Source organism: Leptonychotes weddellii, chromosome 16, assembly GCF_054177405.1.
Source record: "Leptonychotes weddellii isolate Sample4059 chromosome 16, ASM5417740v2, whole genome shotgun sequence".
Lineage (NCBI taxonomy): Eukaryota > Metazoa > Chordata > Mammalia > Carnivora > Phocidae > Leptonychotes > Leptonychotes weddellii.
The window spans coordinates 48,333,438-48,348,088 of NC_138384.1; the positions used below are offsets into that span (position 1 = coordinate 48,333,438).

General features: G+C 61.2%; 1 protein-coding gene across 1 annotated transcript; it reads right to left on the reverse strand.

Moving 5' to 3' along the window:
* Positions 1–1,539: 1,539 nt before the first annotated feature.
* Positions 1,540–14,060, reverse strand: TTYH1 (tweety family member 1). The gene is made up of 13 exons (XM_081807928.1): positions 14,055–14,060; positions 13,507–13,916; positions 11,549–11,660; positions 10,557–10,777; positions 8,322–8,417; positions 6,948–7,020; positions 6,256–6,331; positions 5,766–5,821; positions 5,505–5,597; positions 5,254–5,346; positions 2,376–2,518; positions 2,201–2,246; positions 1,540–2,100 (listed from the first exon to the last, which is right to left on the reverse strand). The coding sequence occupies exons 1-13, from the start codon at positions 14,058–14,060 to the stop codon at positions 2,062–2,064; spliced, it is 1,464 nt and encodes a 487-aa protein (XP_081664054.1). The 3' UTR covers positions 1,540–2,061.
* Between the last annotated feature and the right edge of the window lie 591 nt (positions 14,061–14,651).

The following is a 14,651-nucleotide window of genomic DNA, read 5'->3' on the forward strand; positions in this document are numbered from 1 at the left end:
TGCCAAAGACAGAGACGATTAGGAAGCCCAAGAGCAGCTCCCCAGTGGCAGGCCCCCCTCGAGGGCCTGACATCTGGCACTGCAGGCCGCCAAGCCTGACCCGAAACCCTCGTGCACAGTACCTGCACTACTCCGGTGGCGCTTGGAAGTGACCCCATCAGTGTTTCTGGAGGGGGGAGCGTGAGCATTCACACCAGGTGGGGGGAGTAGTCTGTTTTTGCTGCCCGGCGAGTTGAGGGAGACTTGTGGTCTAGGAGAATCTCAGAGGAGGGCCTGGGGAGCTGTCTTACGTGCCCCCGCCAGGGGGTGAATCGGTGGAGCTCCCACAGGTCACATGACTGCCCACGGCCATCTGGTGGTGAGTGGCAGGCAGGGCCCTTAATCGCGGCCTCCCCTGCATTTGTCCACTGTGCTGCCACCGTCTGTCACCCCCAGCTCACCTCTCCTTTCCTAGGCAGTCCCTAAAATCCCGAACCCAAGAGCTGTTGTGTTCCGGAGAGCCCTGCAGTGCGGTGATTTATGGGACTCGGCCTCTCTCCGTGGCCTTCAGCTCAGAGTTCAGCCTGTCCACAGCCCTTGATAGACATCCTGAGATTCCGATGCCTCTGCTTCATCTTCCCCAGAGTTTAACAGCCTGGCCAGAGGGTCACACACGAGCAGACTGTCATCACAGCATCGGGAGCTGCGCGCCCCAGCGTCCTCCAGAGCCCAGCCTGGCCAGCGGCGGTTCCAGCACTGTTCTGTGTCGTGTCACGGGGGGCGGGGAAGGAAGGCGTTCCTCCTCGTTTCAGATTGCACTTCCTAATTGTCAGGCTTTGAACACCCCGTTGTCTGTTCCCTGCTGGTGGGGTTTGCGCTTCATCAAATGTGTGTCATAATGGCTTATTTTCAAGTTAAGTGGTCCTTTTCTTAGTGTATGGAAGCTTTGTAGATTATGTTTATGTAGTAATAAAAACACATTTCTCAGCCATAGGTGTGAAAACAGTTTCTCCCTAGACTACCAATTTGCCTTCTGGCTTTACGTTATTGTTTTTAGTTCCACAATTTGTCAAATAAATTACCTTCTCCTTGCCAGCTTTGGGGTATCTTGCTGGAAGTGCTCCCTTTCCGGCCAAGGTACACCCCATACAAGAGTCTCCTACTTACTCTTTGCGATACGTTTGCTCCTTCCTTTGTCTACGGTAGATCTTCACCTGTCTCGTCTGTAGAACGTCTTCTTCCAGACAGAGACCAATGGTGTCCGCAGAGCTTTGAAACCACACGGCCTTTCACTCTGACTTGACATCTGTCTTGTGTGTCACACACACACACACAAAAACACACTGAGATCTATTCCTGGCTTGTCTGATCTCTTCCTGGGTCAGGACATGTGTCCTACTTTTAGAATCAGGCAAAAAAGTCATTATTATTTTAAAAACAACAAAACAAAAACCCAATGTCCTTGGAAATGCCTGGCAGCCAGGAGGCGGCAGTGGAGGGGTCTCCCCGGCCCCAACCAGGAGGCCAGAGCAGGGAGGAGACAAATAAGGACCCAGCTGCTTGTAAAATAAAGTTTTCCCTTTTATTTCAAATCAACCCATTCCCGAGTTAGTGCCGCAACTTGAGATGACGGCCCTAAGCCCCCTGGGGCCTGGCAGGGACGAGGACACTCGTGTCCCTTCGAGGATGGGCCTGGTGGCCAGGGGTGAGGGGTTGCGGGGCTAGCTGGCCGCCCCTCCCTGCCAGCCCCAGGGCCCGGCCTGCCCCCTGGCTGGCTCCCCAGGCAAGGGCGCGTGGGAGAGAAGGCAGGGCAGGGAGGCAGCCCGTGGGGGTGTCCGTGGCCAGAGGTGCTGTTAGAGGTGAGAGCCCAGTCAGGCTGGATTAGTGGGGTCTTCTCTGGCAGCCAGGGAAGGAACTGCAGAGAGAGGCAGACACAGGGCGCCGGATGCAGGTGGCAGGGCCACCCCCCTGCCAGGAGCGAGGGAGAGGCGAGGAGGGGCTGGCCGCGGGGGGAGCCAGGCTGCCGCTCCGGAAGCTCACCGGGGTGGGGGCTCAGGCTCCAGTCTGGCACGGAGGAGGGGCTCAGATAGATGACTGCCACTGCACGAAGCGCTTGGATTCCTGCAGGGGAGATTGGGGAGATCGGGGAGGGGGTATGGAGGGGATCTGGCTTTGTATCACAGGCCCCTGGCCTCCTCCCTCAGACCAGCGAGTACGGTACCTGAGGGTTGAAAGGGTCGTCATCATCTGCGTCGTCATAGTCGTCACTGGGGGGCGATGGGAGTGGCAGAGAAGCCGGATGGGGGACCTGTCAGGAGGCTGCTGCCCCAACAGCGGCCCAGGGGTCCAGCCCGCACCGCCTCCCCCCAGGACCACGCCCGCCCTCCCCTCCTGACCTGGGCGGGAAGAGGGCCCAGGCACGCGGCAGGCTGCAGAGGGCGGTGGCTAGGGCCCCCGCAGACAGGAGGGAGAAGAGCAGCAGGAAGAGCAGGCCTTCCAGGGCATCCTCACACAAGCCCCGCAGGGCAGCGCCGTAATCCTGGGGGGGCGGGGGGGGGGCGGTGTGTCAGCGGGCACGCCCCCTCAACCCCACACAGCCGGCTGTGCCATGCTGGACAAGTCACTCAACATCTCTGTGCCTCCGTACGAGCACACAGGAGGTGCTCCAAGCACAGTCATCATTACACGTGCAGGTGTAAACCCAAATCTTGGCCTCCCCTCCACCCCACCTCCAGCCACCACACCGGCTCAGCCTTGGTCCAGTGCAGGGGTTCCGACACCATGAGCCCGATGATTCTCCGTCGTGGGGCGTCCCGTGCACTGTAGGATGTTGAGCAGCATCCCTGGGCTCTGCCCACTACGTGCCAGGAGCACCCCCACCCTGGCTGTGACAACCATTGCCAAATGCCCCCCGGGGGCAAAATCTCTGGCTTACAACAACACTTAGAATAATGCTTGGAAGAACCCCTGACTTGGAATTATACCTTGCGCATAATGCACACTCAGTAAATGCTGGCAGCCCCTCCCGGCATCCCTGGAAATGAGCTGAGCCATTTCCTGAATGCCCGGCCATCATTCATCCCACAGATTAGCCAAGGGCCTGCTCTGTGCAGGTGTGGCTCCCAGTCCCAGGGCTACGTGAGTTACGAGGCTCCAGAAGGTCATTTCAGATGACCGTAAGCCAAGAGGGCAGGACCGGGCCCTGACAGCATGAAGGAACAGTGGGCTCGAGGCCCAGGAGCTGTCTGGGGGCTGCTGTGGCCCGAGCAGGGATGGGGTGCAAGGGGCTGAGGCTGGGACCAGCCCGGGCCCTTGCAGATGAGGCCAGGAGCTAGGCTTTAATCCACATGCAGGGGAGTCACTGGAGGCTTTAGTGGAGAAAGAACTTGATCGGATTGTGTGATAGAGGCTCACCCAGCTGCTAGCTGTTGTGGGAGGACAGATGGGGCGGCAGCAGGGGGGCAGGGAAAATGCTCTGCGGCCACTGGGCGGGAGGGGAGGAGGGTGACCAGGGTAGCAGCAATGGTGGAGGGAGCCACGCTCGGAGTCCAGATGGGCTTCGGAGGAAGGGCCGGCAGAGCTTTCCTGGGGAGTGGTTGTGGGAGGTAAGGACAGACGGCAAAAGGGATGATCCTAGGTTTCTGGCTTGAGCCCCTGGGTGGGGGGCAGCGGTGTCTGGTACTGAGCCAGTGAAGCCCGAGCGAGGGGCCCGTCAGCGCAATGGGGCGTTCTCTTTTTACTGTATCAGGCACCTAGACAATATCCTTTCATCCCCCTCCTGGCCCTGCAAGGCAGAGATCGGGCCCCCTCACACTGCTGCCTTTTGCCGTGGCAGAAAGTTGAAGCCCAGAGAGGGCAAGCCACTTGCCCAGAGTCACAAAGCCTGGAAGGGGCAGAGGTGGGATTAGAGCCAGAACTGTCAGGCTCCAGAGGCCCCCTCCTGCCACTTTATCCCTGATGTCCCTCAATCCTGATTGTAACATGTGGGGACCCTAAAGCCCAGAGAGGGGAAACTGAGGCCTGGAGTCATGGGGTGCACAGAGTAGAGGGTGAGACTCTGACCCACCTTCCCCCCTCCCTCCCTCCCCTCTGTCCACAGTGAACCTTGGGAAGTGCGATCCAGCACAGTGTTGGCCTGGACCACAGAGAAATTTGTGGGCCTCAGTTTGCCATTGAATAAAAGAGCAGGGTTGCCTTCTAGGGTTCTGCAGGTCAGGTATTCAGCAATTCTGAGTATTGATTCCTTGCCCCCCCACCACCACTGCCCCCTTCCTAGAGTGCCAATCTGAGAAGCTCTGGGGACAGTGGCAGCCATGGAAAGGATGCGATCACTAAGGATGCCCGCATAGATTTGAATTTCAGAAGCCCAGCAACAAAAAAATATTTAGTACAGACATATCCCCAATATGGCGGGGGACCTACCTACAGCGAAGAGGTATTTGTTGTTTGCTAAATCTGGCAGCCCTGTTGGAGAGCCCGTGGGGGGGGACAGACAAGAGGGGGGAGGAGGCATGTGCGCTCCTCCAGGGCAGAAGACTAGGCCTGAGCGGCAGGGGGCCCTTGGGATGGGGGTGGGGTGAGGAAGCAAAGGGATGACCCTGAGTGACTGCCTGGCGGTGGAGGCTCACAGAGGGAGAGGGGGTGTGCCGGGCCAGTGGGGAGACCCGGCCCTCTGCACGTCCTCTGTAAGAAGGGGTCATGAAAGCAGCATGGCTAACAAGGGCGCAGGTGCATCCCGCCTGTGCTGCACCTAGTAAAGCCAGGCGCAGGTGAGTCACCCTAACAGACTGTGGTCCCGCCCAGGAAAGCAGGTATCCTCTCCGTCATTTCACGGGTGACGGGAACGGGGACTCGGGGCTCTCCCCTGCCAGTGGCCACACAGCCGCCGCAGAGCCAAGGTTGGACGAGTCTGCGGGACGCCGGGCATGCTTTCTCCGGGCGGCCCTGCCCAGCCTGCTGCTTCAGTGTGGAGAGCCTTACAGCTACTGCCCCCTGCGATCCCGGTTCATTTATAACGGAGGACGCTGAGGCACGGAGTACTTAGTGACTTGTCTGGGTCGGGAGCTAGGACAGGAGCCCACGCTGTCTAGCTCCGGCATTCCCGAGGCTGCAGGGGCTCCAGGGGAGAGACGGGGAGGGGGACGGGGAGGGGTGGCGGTGGAGGGAGGGGAGGCGGACGACAGATGCACGGATGGGGGTGGGTGGATAGGTAAGGGAGGAACGTAAGGATTTTTCGGGCTCCCTGGAAGAATCTGGACGGGGGACAGGGCGCACCTTGTGCAGCCCGCGACAGTGCAGCAGCGCCACCAACTGGTGGAAGTCTCCTTCTGTCACATTCAGCGTCTCCTCCAAGGACAGCAGAGGCTTCTGCGCGGGAGCGAGCGTTATCCCACCTGCTCCTGCGGGGCCGGGCTGGCCCGGGCTCCGCCCCTCTCGGCGGGCCCCGCCCACAGGCCGCGGGCCCCGCCCACAGGCCGCCCTTCCCCTTGGACTCGGGGCTGTGGGGGGAGCGCCGGGCGGCCGACCTGCGCAGAAGGGAACTGGGGGACAGCTTCCCGCTCGAGACCCTGCAGCTGGGAGTGGATGTTGGCCAGAGCTCGCTGCGACAGAGTCAGCCTCTGCGGGAAGACAGGGGGAGGAGGACCGGGTAGTGGCCGCCCCCAGACCACTCTCTTCCCCGGGGACACAGGACTGAGGGCCCCCGGCGCCCGCAGCCTCCCCAAGGACCCGCAGTCCAGGCCCCAGCCCGCCCTCCTCCACCCGGCTCCCTTGCCTGCACCCCTAACCTGTTGAAAGGGGTTGGAGACCGCCTGATTGCAGAGGAAGTAATAGTTCAGGATGTCTGAAGTGGGAGGGAAAGAGGGGGAGCCCATGAGCCTGGGTCCCCAGAGCCTCCCCGCGGGAAGGTGGGAAGGAGCAGGGCGCTGCCTCCCCACCCTCAGGGCCAGGGGCCCCTCCCCAGCCCGGGGGCCTCCTGTGGTCCCAGCGGCCCGACATTCAGGGACAGGCTACCGTCCTGCCCTCCTGCCCTTGACTAAATTGTGCAGCATTTCTCCCAAGTGGCCAAATCTTCCCATTCTGGGGGAGGGACGCCCAACCCTGTCTCCCAACTGCTCTCTCCTGAATCCAGCATCTGTATCCCTGTCTCTTTCCCGTGCCACCAGGAGAGGTGCTGAGAGCTTCTGAGACCGAGCACCCCCCCCACCACCAGACCCCAGGCAGGACTGGGCAGAGAGGCCTGAGGATGCAGGGCCTGCAGGGGGTTGGTGGGGTCACCTGAGCTGAGCCCAGTCTCCTCCTGGGTCAGGTTCAGGATGTAGGTGTCAGGACTGGAGCAGAAGTCACTGAGGCCCTGAGAGAGGCATTAGGAAGAGGGGCTCAGACCAGAAACTGCTCTAATTCCACACACCCACAGAACTCAGTGTCTGGCTCACCTGCCCCCCAACCCCTTTCCTGATCATCCCTGGGGAGTCAGGAGTCCAGGCTCCCAGCCCCTCCTTCCTCAGACCCAGGAGCCCGATCCCACAGGCCCTCCTCCCCCAGACCCAGGAGTCCAGACCCCCAGCCCCCTCCTCCCCCAGACCCAGGAGTCCAGACCTCCAGCCCCTCCTCCCTCAGACCCAGGAGTCCAGACCCCCAGCCCCTCCTCCCTCAGGCCCAGGAATCCAGAACCCCAGCCCCTCCTCCCTCAGACCCAGGAGTCCAGGCCCCCAGCCCCTCCTCCCTCAGACCCAGGAGTCCAGACCCCAGTCCCCTCCTCCCCCAGACCCAGGAGTCCAGGCCCCCAGCCCCCTCCTCCCCCTGACCCAGGAGTCCAGGCCCTCAGACCCAGGAGTCCAGACCCCCAGGCCCCTCCTCCCTAGTGTCCAAGTCTCTAGCTTCTAGACCTCAGAACCTGTGTTCCTGGCCCCAAGTCCTTCCCCTTAGGACCTGCCCCAGGGCCCAGGGGCCCAGCCTCCATTACTCACCACAGCTGTAGCTGCCTCCAGGCCCATGGAGCCCCAGCTCAGGACAAGAACCAAGAGACTCATCACTGTCATCCTATAAAAGGGGAGGGATTGGTTTGGGGTTCTGGGGTTTTTAATTTACCTGCCTCACCTCTTCCCTTCCCCCGCCCCAAATCCCATCACAGCCCCTCCCCCTTCCCCACCAACCTCTGGAGCCTGGAGGATCAGAATTAGGGGGGACAGGGGGAGGACGGGGCTGCAGGTCGTAGACCTGTGATTATTGACATTGAACTGAACATCTGGTCCCTGCCTGGGAGTGAGGGGGAGGATGCTGAGAAGGGCCCTGGGCTGGCAAGCCAGCAGCCCAGACGCCAGCCCAGCGATGCCCCCGCCTTGCTCTGGGATTCTGGGAGAGCTACTGCCCACTTCTGGGCTCTGCTTCCTCGCTTTGAATCCGCAGGAGCCCAGTAGTTCCCAAGCATGCCTCTCAGGTTTGAGCACAGCTTGGTCACCTCCTGCTCTGCCCACACTCCTCCTCCAAGGCATGGGCACCGCCAGGGCTAGAACTGCGGCCTGGTTTTTCTCTGGGGATGGGGTCTAGGGGCAAGGGTCAGCACTGGAGGGTGGTCACCATCTCTAAACCTCAGGGGGACCCTGCATGGGACAGCAGGACTTCTCCCCCAGGGTGGGTGTGGAGACTGGGGAGCACCAGCAGGGCCCCCAGAGGCAGGGAGGATTCAAGGGCCCCTCTAACTGGGATGGGCTGGCCTGAGTCGAAAACCAGCTGCAGCACTTCCTGGCTGTGTGGCCCGGGGCAAGTGGCCCAACCTCTCTGAGCCCCCGTCTCCCCCTGGGTTAAATGGGGAAAAGGAAAGCATACCCTCACAGGGTCAGTGTGAGGGTTCCAGAAGAGGGCTGGCCACACAGAATGAGCCGTTAAATAAGGGTGTGGTCTTGAGATTCCCGTGAGCCACGTAACGGTCACGCAGCCTCAGATGTGGTCACCTTCTGCCTCTGCAAGTCAGGTGCCTGACGGGCCCCTCCTTCACGGGGTTGTGTGTGCACAGCCCTCAGTAGAAGTCAGTAATCACCCCATCCTCAGTGCAATCATTATATATATATATATATATATAATTTTTTTTTTTTCCTAGGATTTTGGAGCCCTTCCCACGCCTCAGGGCCTGTGTTTCCGGGTCTGCCCAGCCCGTCCTGCGCTAGGCCTGGTGTCTCTGTATGTGCTGACCCAGCCCAGGACCTCCATGGAAGTCTATGGGACAAGGGAATGAGAGCATGAACCTGGCAAGGACAGTGGACCCTGTTGCAAGAGTGCTGTGGGATGGAAAGAGGTCCCCTTGTGCTGGGCCATGAGCCTGCCCCGAGGGCACCCAGACTTACACGATCACCAGCCACTTGCTCTGCTTTGCTAGGCCCAGGAGGGTGAAGAGGCAGACCAGCAGCTCCAGGAGCAGCAGAAGGACATAGGCCAGCCACCTGGAGAAGGGACAGGGTGACACTGATCAGCAAATCCAGCCCTCCGTACCCAGGCTCCCAGACCAGGGTGGCAGAGGGGGACGGCACCCCCACGCTCATGCCCTGGTCCCCAGGCCACAGCCAGCTCCTCATGAAATGGGTGCATTGGGAGGCGGGCCACTGCAGCCAGTCAGAGCTCAGGTGCCAGGGTCTGGGCGCCTGGAACCCCACCCCGGCTGGACCGTGCACAGGCCCTGTCACCGGGCATGAGCACTTGGCCCCCTGGAGCCCCACCTGCCACGGCACCCTGCAGAGTGAAGTGGGTGGTTCCCGGGCATGGGCCGAGTGTCCTATTGCACAACGTGGGGCTCGGCCAGGCTCTCCACTTCCTACCTGCACGCAACCTTGTCTCAGGAGCTTTGCCTCCTGTGCCTTGGTTTCCCCGCCTGTAACGTGGGGGAGATCAGCAGCACCTGCTCCGAGAGGGTGTTGTGAGGCTAAGGAGCACAACCTTAGAAGGGTACCGGGCGCACGGACACCCTGAAATAGGAGCTTGAACGTGCAGGGAACTTCACATGCTAGTTAAGTATTAATGATTGATTCACTCTGCTCGGAGGGCTGGCATGGCGTGAATGCTCCATAAATAGCAGCACTGGCCGTGGTCCCCACACAGCTGTGTGAGGCTGGGGCGCCGGAGTGGCAAGAGGACCCTCCTTTCCCAAGGGGGAGCTGGGCCGCGTGGCTCCGGGAGACCTGCAGGCTTTTGCTCCCAGTGTCCCCGCCGCACACCCCAGCTTCACTCTCTCGCTTCCGTCAGGAGCAGCCGACCCTTCTGCCCTAAGCCGCTGTGAACACCTGCTCTGGGCTTCCAGGAACTTGGCCAGGAAGCTCTCCCTCCAGGGGCCCCAGTAACCTTGCAGGAAACTGGCCACCTTAGCTGGGGGAGGACTCCCAAGGCCCAGGCACTCATATTGGTACATCCAGAGACGTTTCCTTGTTGGGGGTGAGTCTGCCTGCACGACTACCTGGGGCCCCTAGAGGGGGGCTGAAGCCTGTGCACTGAACCCGGACTCCCTGGGACCCAGGCCTGTCTGATGCCCCGCGGGGGTGTCCTTATCATGGACTGCTTCAGCCCTGATGGGCCTCCACCCCGGAGCACAGAAGCCAGGAGGCAAGAGACGGCATCCTGCCTCTGCCCCGGCGCCTGGGCAGGGCCCTCAGAAGGTGTCAGATAAACAGGAGACATAATTCCTAACAGCCGAAGCAATGAGGACTTCATCATATTGGCTGTTGGCAAGGGTGCCTGCCCCAGATATCCGCATAACCTGTCCCTCCCTCATATATCACCTTCTCGGTGCGGCCTCCCCAGACCCCCACCCCCGACGCCCACACACGCCCACTGCACGTGCAAACTGCCAGTCACTGTCCCCAGCCCATCCCCCTCCCTTGCTTCACTTTTCTCCAAAGCTCTTACCACCCACGACCTCACAAGTGTTTGCTCCTTGTTGGGCCCCTTACTGGAAGATGGGCAGGAGTTGCCGTCTGTTTTGTTCATTGCCCTGTCTCATAAAAACTTACATTTTCCACACATCTGTATAGTGTGTGCCCATCACTGTTGTAAGCACATACGGATAAGCACTCATCTGATCCTCAACAATCCAATGAGGGGAGCACTACCCATCGTTCCCACTTTACAGATCGGGACACCAAGGCACGGAACTGGTAACTTGTCACAGGGTCACGGAGTGGCCATCTGGCCTTAGAGCTCATGTTCCTAACCACTGGGGCACCCCTCTCTGTCACCAGAAGGTGCTAAATAAGGATCTGTTGAGTGAATGCACGTGTCAGATGGATGACTGAGGGGTGAGTGAGTGAGTGGATGAATGCGAAGATGTGAGCAGGCCGTGGGGTCCACCTCCGTGGCAGGGTTACTCAGCCCGGGCACTGTGACACTCGGGACAGGTCATCCTTTGCTGCAGGGGCCGTCCTGTGCATTGCAGGATGCATCTCTGGTCCCCCACCTACCAGGTGAGAGTAGCGCCCCCTCCCCCAGTTACGACAACCAAACATGTCCCCAGACGTTGCCCAATGTCCCCAGGAGGCACAGTCACCCAGGGTGAGAACCCCTGCCACCCAGGGCAAGGACGAGCAGTCACCCACCTGTACTCCTCCACAAAGGACACGTCTTCGGCCACCTGCAGGGGACTCAAGGGCACTCCCCGCCAGAAGGCCAGCGCCTGGAGCTGCTGGGCCACCGCCTCCGCCTGCCCCCGAGCCCCCCGGGCAGCAGCCACCAGCTCCGGGCGCTGCACCAGCACCTCCTCCAGAGTGGTCAGCTCTGTCCTCACGGCCTCACCTAGCCTCTCCACCGTCTCCAACACCTGCGTGCAGGGGGCAGTCTGGGGTCAGAGGAGGGCATTGTCTGGGGAGGCCGGGGTTGGGTCCAAGGGTGTGGGGTGAAGTAGGAGTGGCAGGTGGCTGAGATCTGGGGGCTAGGACATCTGTGGAATGAGGTACAGGTCTGTGGCCTCCCATCAGGAGCTCTGGGTGGTCAGTGGCTTGGGTCCCAGGTAAGATTAAGGCACCAGAACTAGAATTATGCCTGAGTTTTTGAGTCTGAAGTTGGCATCTGCCTGCCTGGGTCTGGGGTCCTGAGTCTCGATTCCATGGTCCAGGGTCTGCAATGGACATGACATTTGAGGTCTGAGGTCAGCCTGGGTCTCAGCTCTGGGTCTGGGACCCTGGGCCTAGGGATGGGAGTGAGGCCTCTTGGCAGAGTCCTGGGTCTCAGCACTGAGGTCCCTGAGCTTTCGTTTAGGCCACAGATCAGGTCTGAGGGCCTGGATCTGACCTGAGGGCAAGGGCAGGGGTTCAGGGCTGAGACTAAGTGAATTGGGGTCTAGATTTGAGCCCCATGTTTCAGATCTGGGTTGAGGGTCTGAGGGGGCCATGTGTAAGGTCCCGGTTGCAGTCAGGGTTGGAGGTGGGGTGTACGGTCTGAGGTCTGAGTCTGAGTCTGGGGTCCCAAATCTCAGGCGTGGGGTCTTGGCTCTGAGTTTCGGTCCTGTTTCTCTGGGAGGTGGCCCTTTGTCCGGGTATGGGGAACCAGTCTGGGTGTGGGTCTGGGGTCTGGCCGGTGCCTGGCCCCTCACCAGGTGGTCTATGGCGCTGAGCGTATGGTTGGCATGCAGCAATGCTGAGCTGAGCTGGGACACCCCATCGCTGGTCTCGCTGTTGCCATAGAAACCGATGCCAATGCCGGCGCTGAGAAGGGGAGGGACGGGAAATCACAGTCTGTCCCAGGACCCTGGGGCCGCGTCCCCCCACCTCCTCACACACCCGATTCCGTCTCCCACCCCCCACCCCAGTGGTCCAGCCCGTCGTGGGAAAGGAACGTCTCCAGCATGGCCCCCACCGGTTGCCAAGGTAACGGGAAGCCCCCTCCCCCACCCCCGGGACGTCATTGTGATGCTAATGGTGGGTGGAGGGGCGGGGCGGGGGGGGCAGATTTAACCCGCACCTCACTGGAGCGGAACCCCTGTCACGCCCAGCCCCAGGAGAAGCCCTCCCCCCAGGATGGCCGGCCCCACACCCAGCCCTCCCTCCTTTCCTCAAGCACCTGTCCCTTCAGGGTGCCGCCATCCCCTCCCCGTCTCCTGGGGCTTCCCAGGAGTGCTGGCCCCCCAGTCATCATCTCCCGGGGCGGGGGGCCCCGAGCCTGGAGCTCCCCGCCTTCCCCCGCCCCCGGGACCCAAGCGTCTGGCCAGCTGAGAGCGAAGCAAGGGAATGTGGGCCGATGGGCCAGAAGCCTGCGCCCCCGCCCCTCCGCGGCCGGCACACAGAGCTCCATTGTGGGGTCTGAATGCGGGCCCCTCCCCCCCACCCCCAGTGTGTCCCTCCGACCCCGCGGAGAGAGCCGGACGCCCTCACAGTTCCCAGCCCGGGCCACGGGCCCCACCCCCAGCCGTGGGATCCCACGCCCGCCCCGGCGCCCCCGCCCATTGTTCACAGTGGGACAAAGCTGCTCTTGTTCCCAGGCCGCTGGGGGCCGGCCGTGTCTCTCCCCCACGGGGTCTTTGTCCACCACCCCCGTCCACCCCCAGTCAGGAGAGCCCGAAGAGGAAGCAGTTTGGATATAGGACGCCCAGGCCTCCTCCCCCAAAGACACCCCCAAACACACTGTGCTGCTCCCCGCTGTGAGGCAGTGGGGTAGGGCCCAGCCCGCCACTCCCCCGGATCCGGGGCGGGTCTCTCTCGGATCCAGGCATCCCGATCTGTGGGGGTGGCCTGACGGGGAGGGCTGTGCTTAGAGCTGGCTCTTGGTAAACGGTGTAAGGGTGTGTCCTCAAGTGCTCCTCCCCTCTCTCCCGCCCCCCCCCCCGGGGTAGGGGGACGGGGCCGCAGAAGAACCCCACCACCACCACCCGGGCCCTGAGAGGGGCTTGCGGGTCTCCACTCCGCCACTTGGGCGAAGGAGCCTTGAAAAGTTGCTTTCTCTCTCCCTCTCCCTGAGACTTGCCCAGGGTTACTGTGGGAAGGAGTTAGACCAGCTCAGGTCTGGCCTCCTGGACTGTAAATATTACTGGGCTGTCTGTCTCCTTGACTAGAACATCAGCTCCACGAGGGCAAGAACCTCGTCTGGCCGGTTCAGTATCTCCTGGCACATAGCAGCTCCGCAAGAAATAGTTGTGGAATGAATGAATGAATGAATGAATGAGTTAATGAATGACATCACCCGTTACTGTTCACCGAGTGCGACTGTGATCCAGGCACTGTACGTTCTCTCATTTAATCCTGCCGTAACTAGGAGGTGGGTGTTACTGTAACGTCCGTTTCAGAGATGTGGAAACTGAATCCTGGGGAGATTACATCATTCCCCTAGCCACACAGCTCTTCGGGGACAAAGCCACTCTTAACCCCTACCCGCTCCTGCAGGCCTGGCTGCCCTTGGGAAGTCACTCCTCTTGAAACTCAGTTTGTCCATCCATGAAATGGGAGCAGTCCTCCCTGCTGCAAGGCTGAGGTGGGCTTCTAGGACACCCTCAGGAAGGCTGACCGAGATGGTGGGGAGCCCTGTCCCCACTCCCCACCCACCCTGGGGCCCCATTACCAGCCGACGAGAAGGGCAGCAATGCAGCTCCAGGTGACACAGCCTCCCCCGGGTGGGGGGCTCTTGGCTCCGGGGGGCTCTGGGGGCCGGCAGCAGCAAAAGCGGATGAGGTAGACAGCAATGAAAATGAGGCTCAGGCCCAAGCCCAGGCCTGCCAAGGCCACCACCAGCAACAGGGCCTGGGGAAGGGGGAGACATGAGGCCTCAGAGGAGCTCGCTGCTCCCTCCCCGCGTGGCTGGAGGTCCTGGATCCGGAACTTCGGTGGAGGTGGAAGGCAGGCCTGGCTAGAATGGGGGGCCAAGCCCAGCCTGTGGGTTTCAGGTTTGTGGGGAAAGATGGGGTCCCCAGCCCCTCCCAGGCTGGCTGCTGGGGCTCGGCGGTTTGGGGCTGGGTCACTGGAGGGAGCTTCCTACTGAGAGGCCCAAATCTTGGGTTCCAGTTCTGCTCTGGGTGTGGCCCTCGGCTGGGGCCTTCCTTCTCTGAGACTGTCTCCTCCTCATCCTAACCAGGCAGTTGGAATAGAGCGTCTCCCAGGACCTTCTGAGACCTGCATCCGGAACTGGGTGGGATCAGGGGGTGGACAGGGGTGCCTGTTCCTGGAGATGGGTGTGAAGGCTTCCTCTTCCTCCTCCTTGCCGGTCCTCCCCTCTCACTGCTCACTCACTCCCCTGCTGCTGAGCTCTGCACACCCACCGCAGCGTGAGTCTGTCACCCAGGGACTCACGGGGTGGGGGGCGTGACAGCCTCCATGACAGGGTGTGTGTGCAAGACTCGGGGATGGAGACTTGGAGACAGGGAGGCACAGAGAGATAGAGAGAGAAGAGTGGAAAAGCAGAGATGCAGAGAAAGGAGACACAGAGACAGATGGTGGCAGAACCAAAGGCTGGGAGGACAGAGACAGGGAGAGAACAGGTATGTGCAGTTGGAAAAGCCTCGCAGGACAACGGGGCTCTCCACCAGGCAGGGCTTTACAGGGGGTGCCCAGAATGGGGCAGGGGGTTACCTTGGGCCACCCAGCAGGTAAGGGGCAACATCAGGAACGGAATCACCCCTCCAGACTCACTAACGCTCTTTCCTGGAAACCACCGTGTGTCTCTGCCTTTGCCTTGCAGTGTGGTGTGGAGTGTGTGTGTGTGTGTGTGTG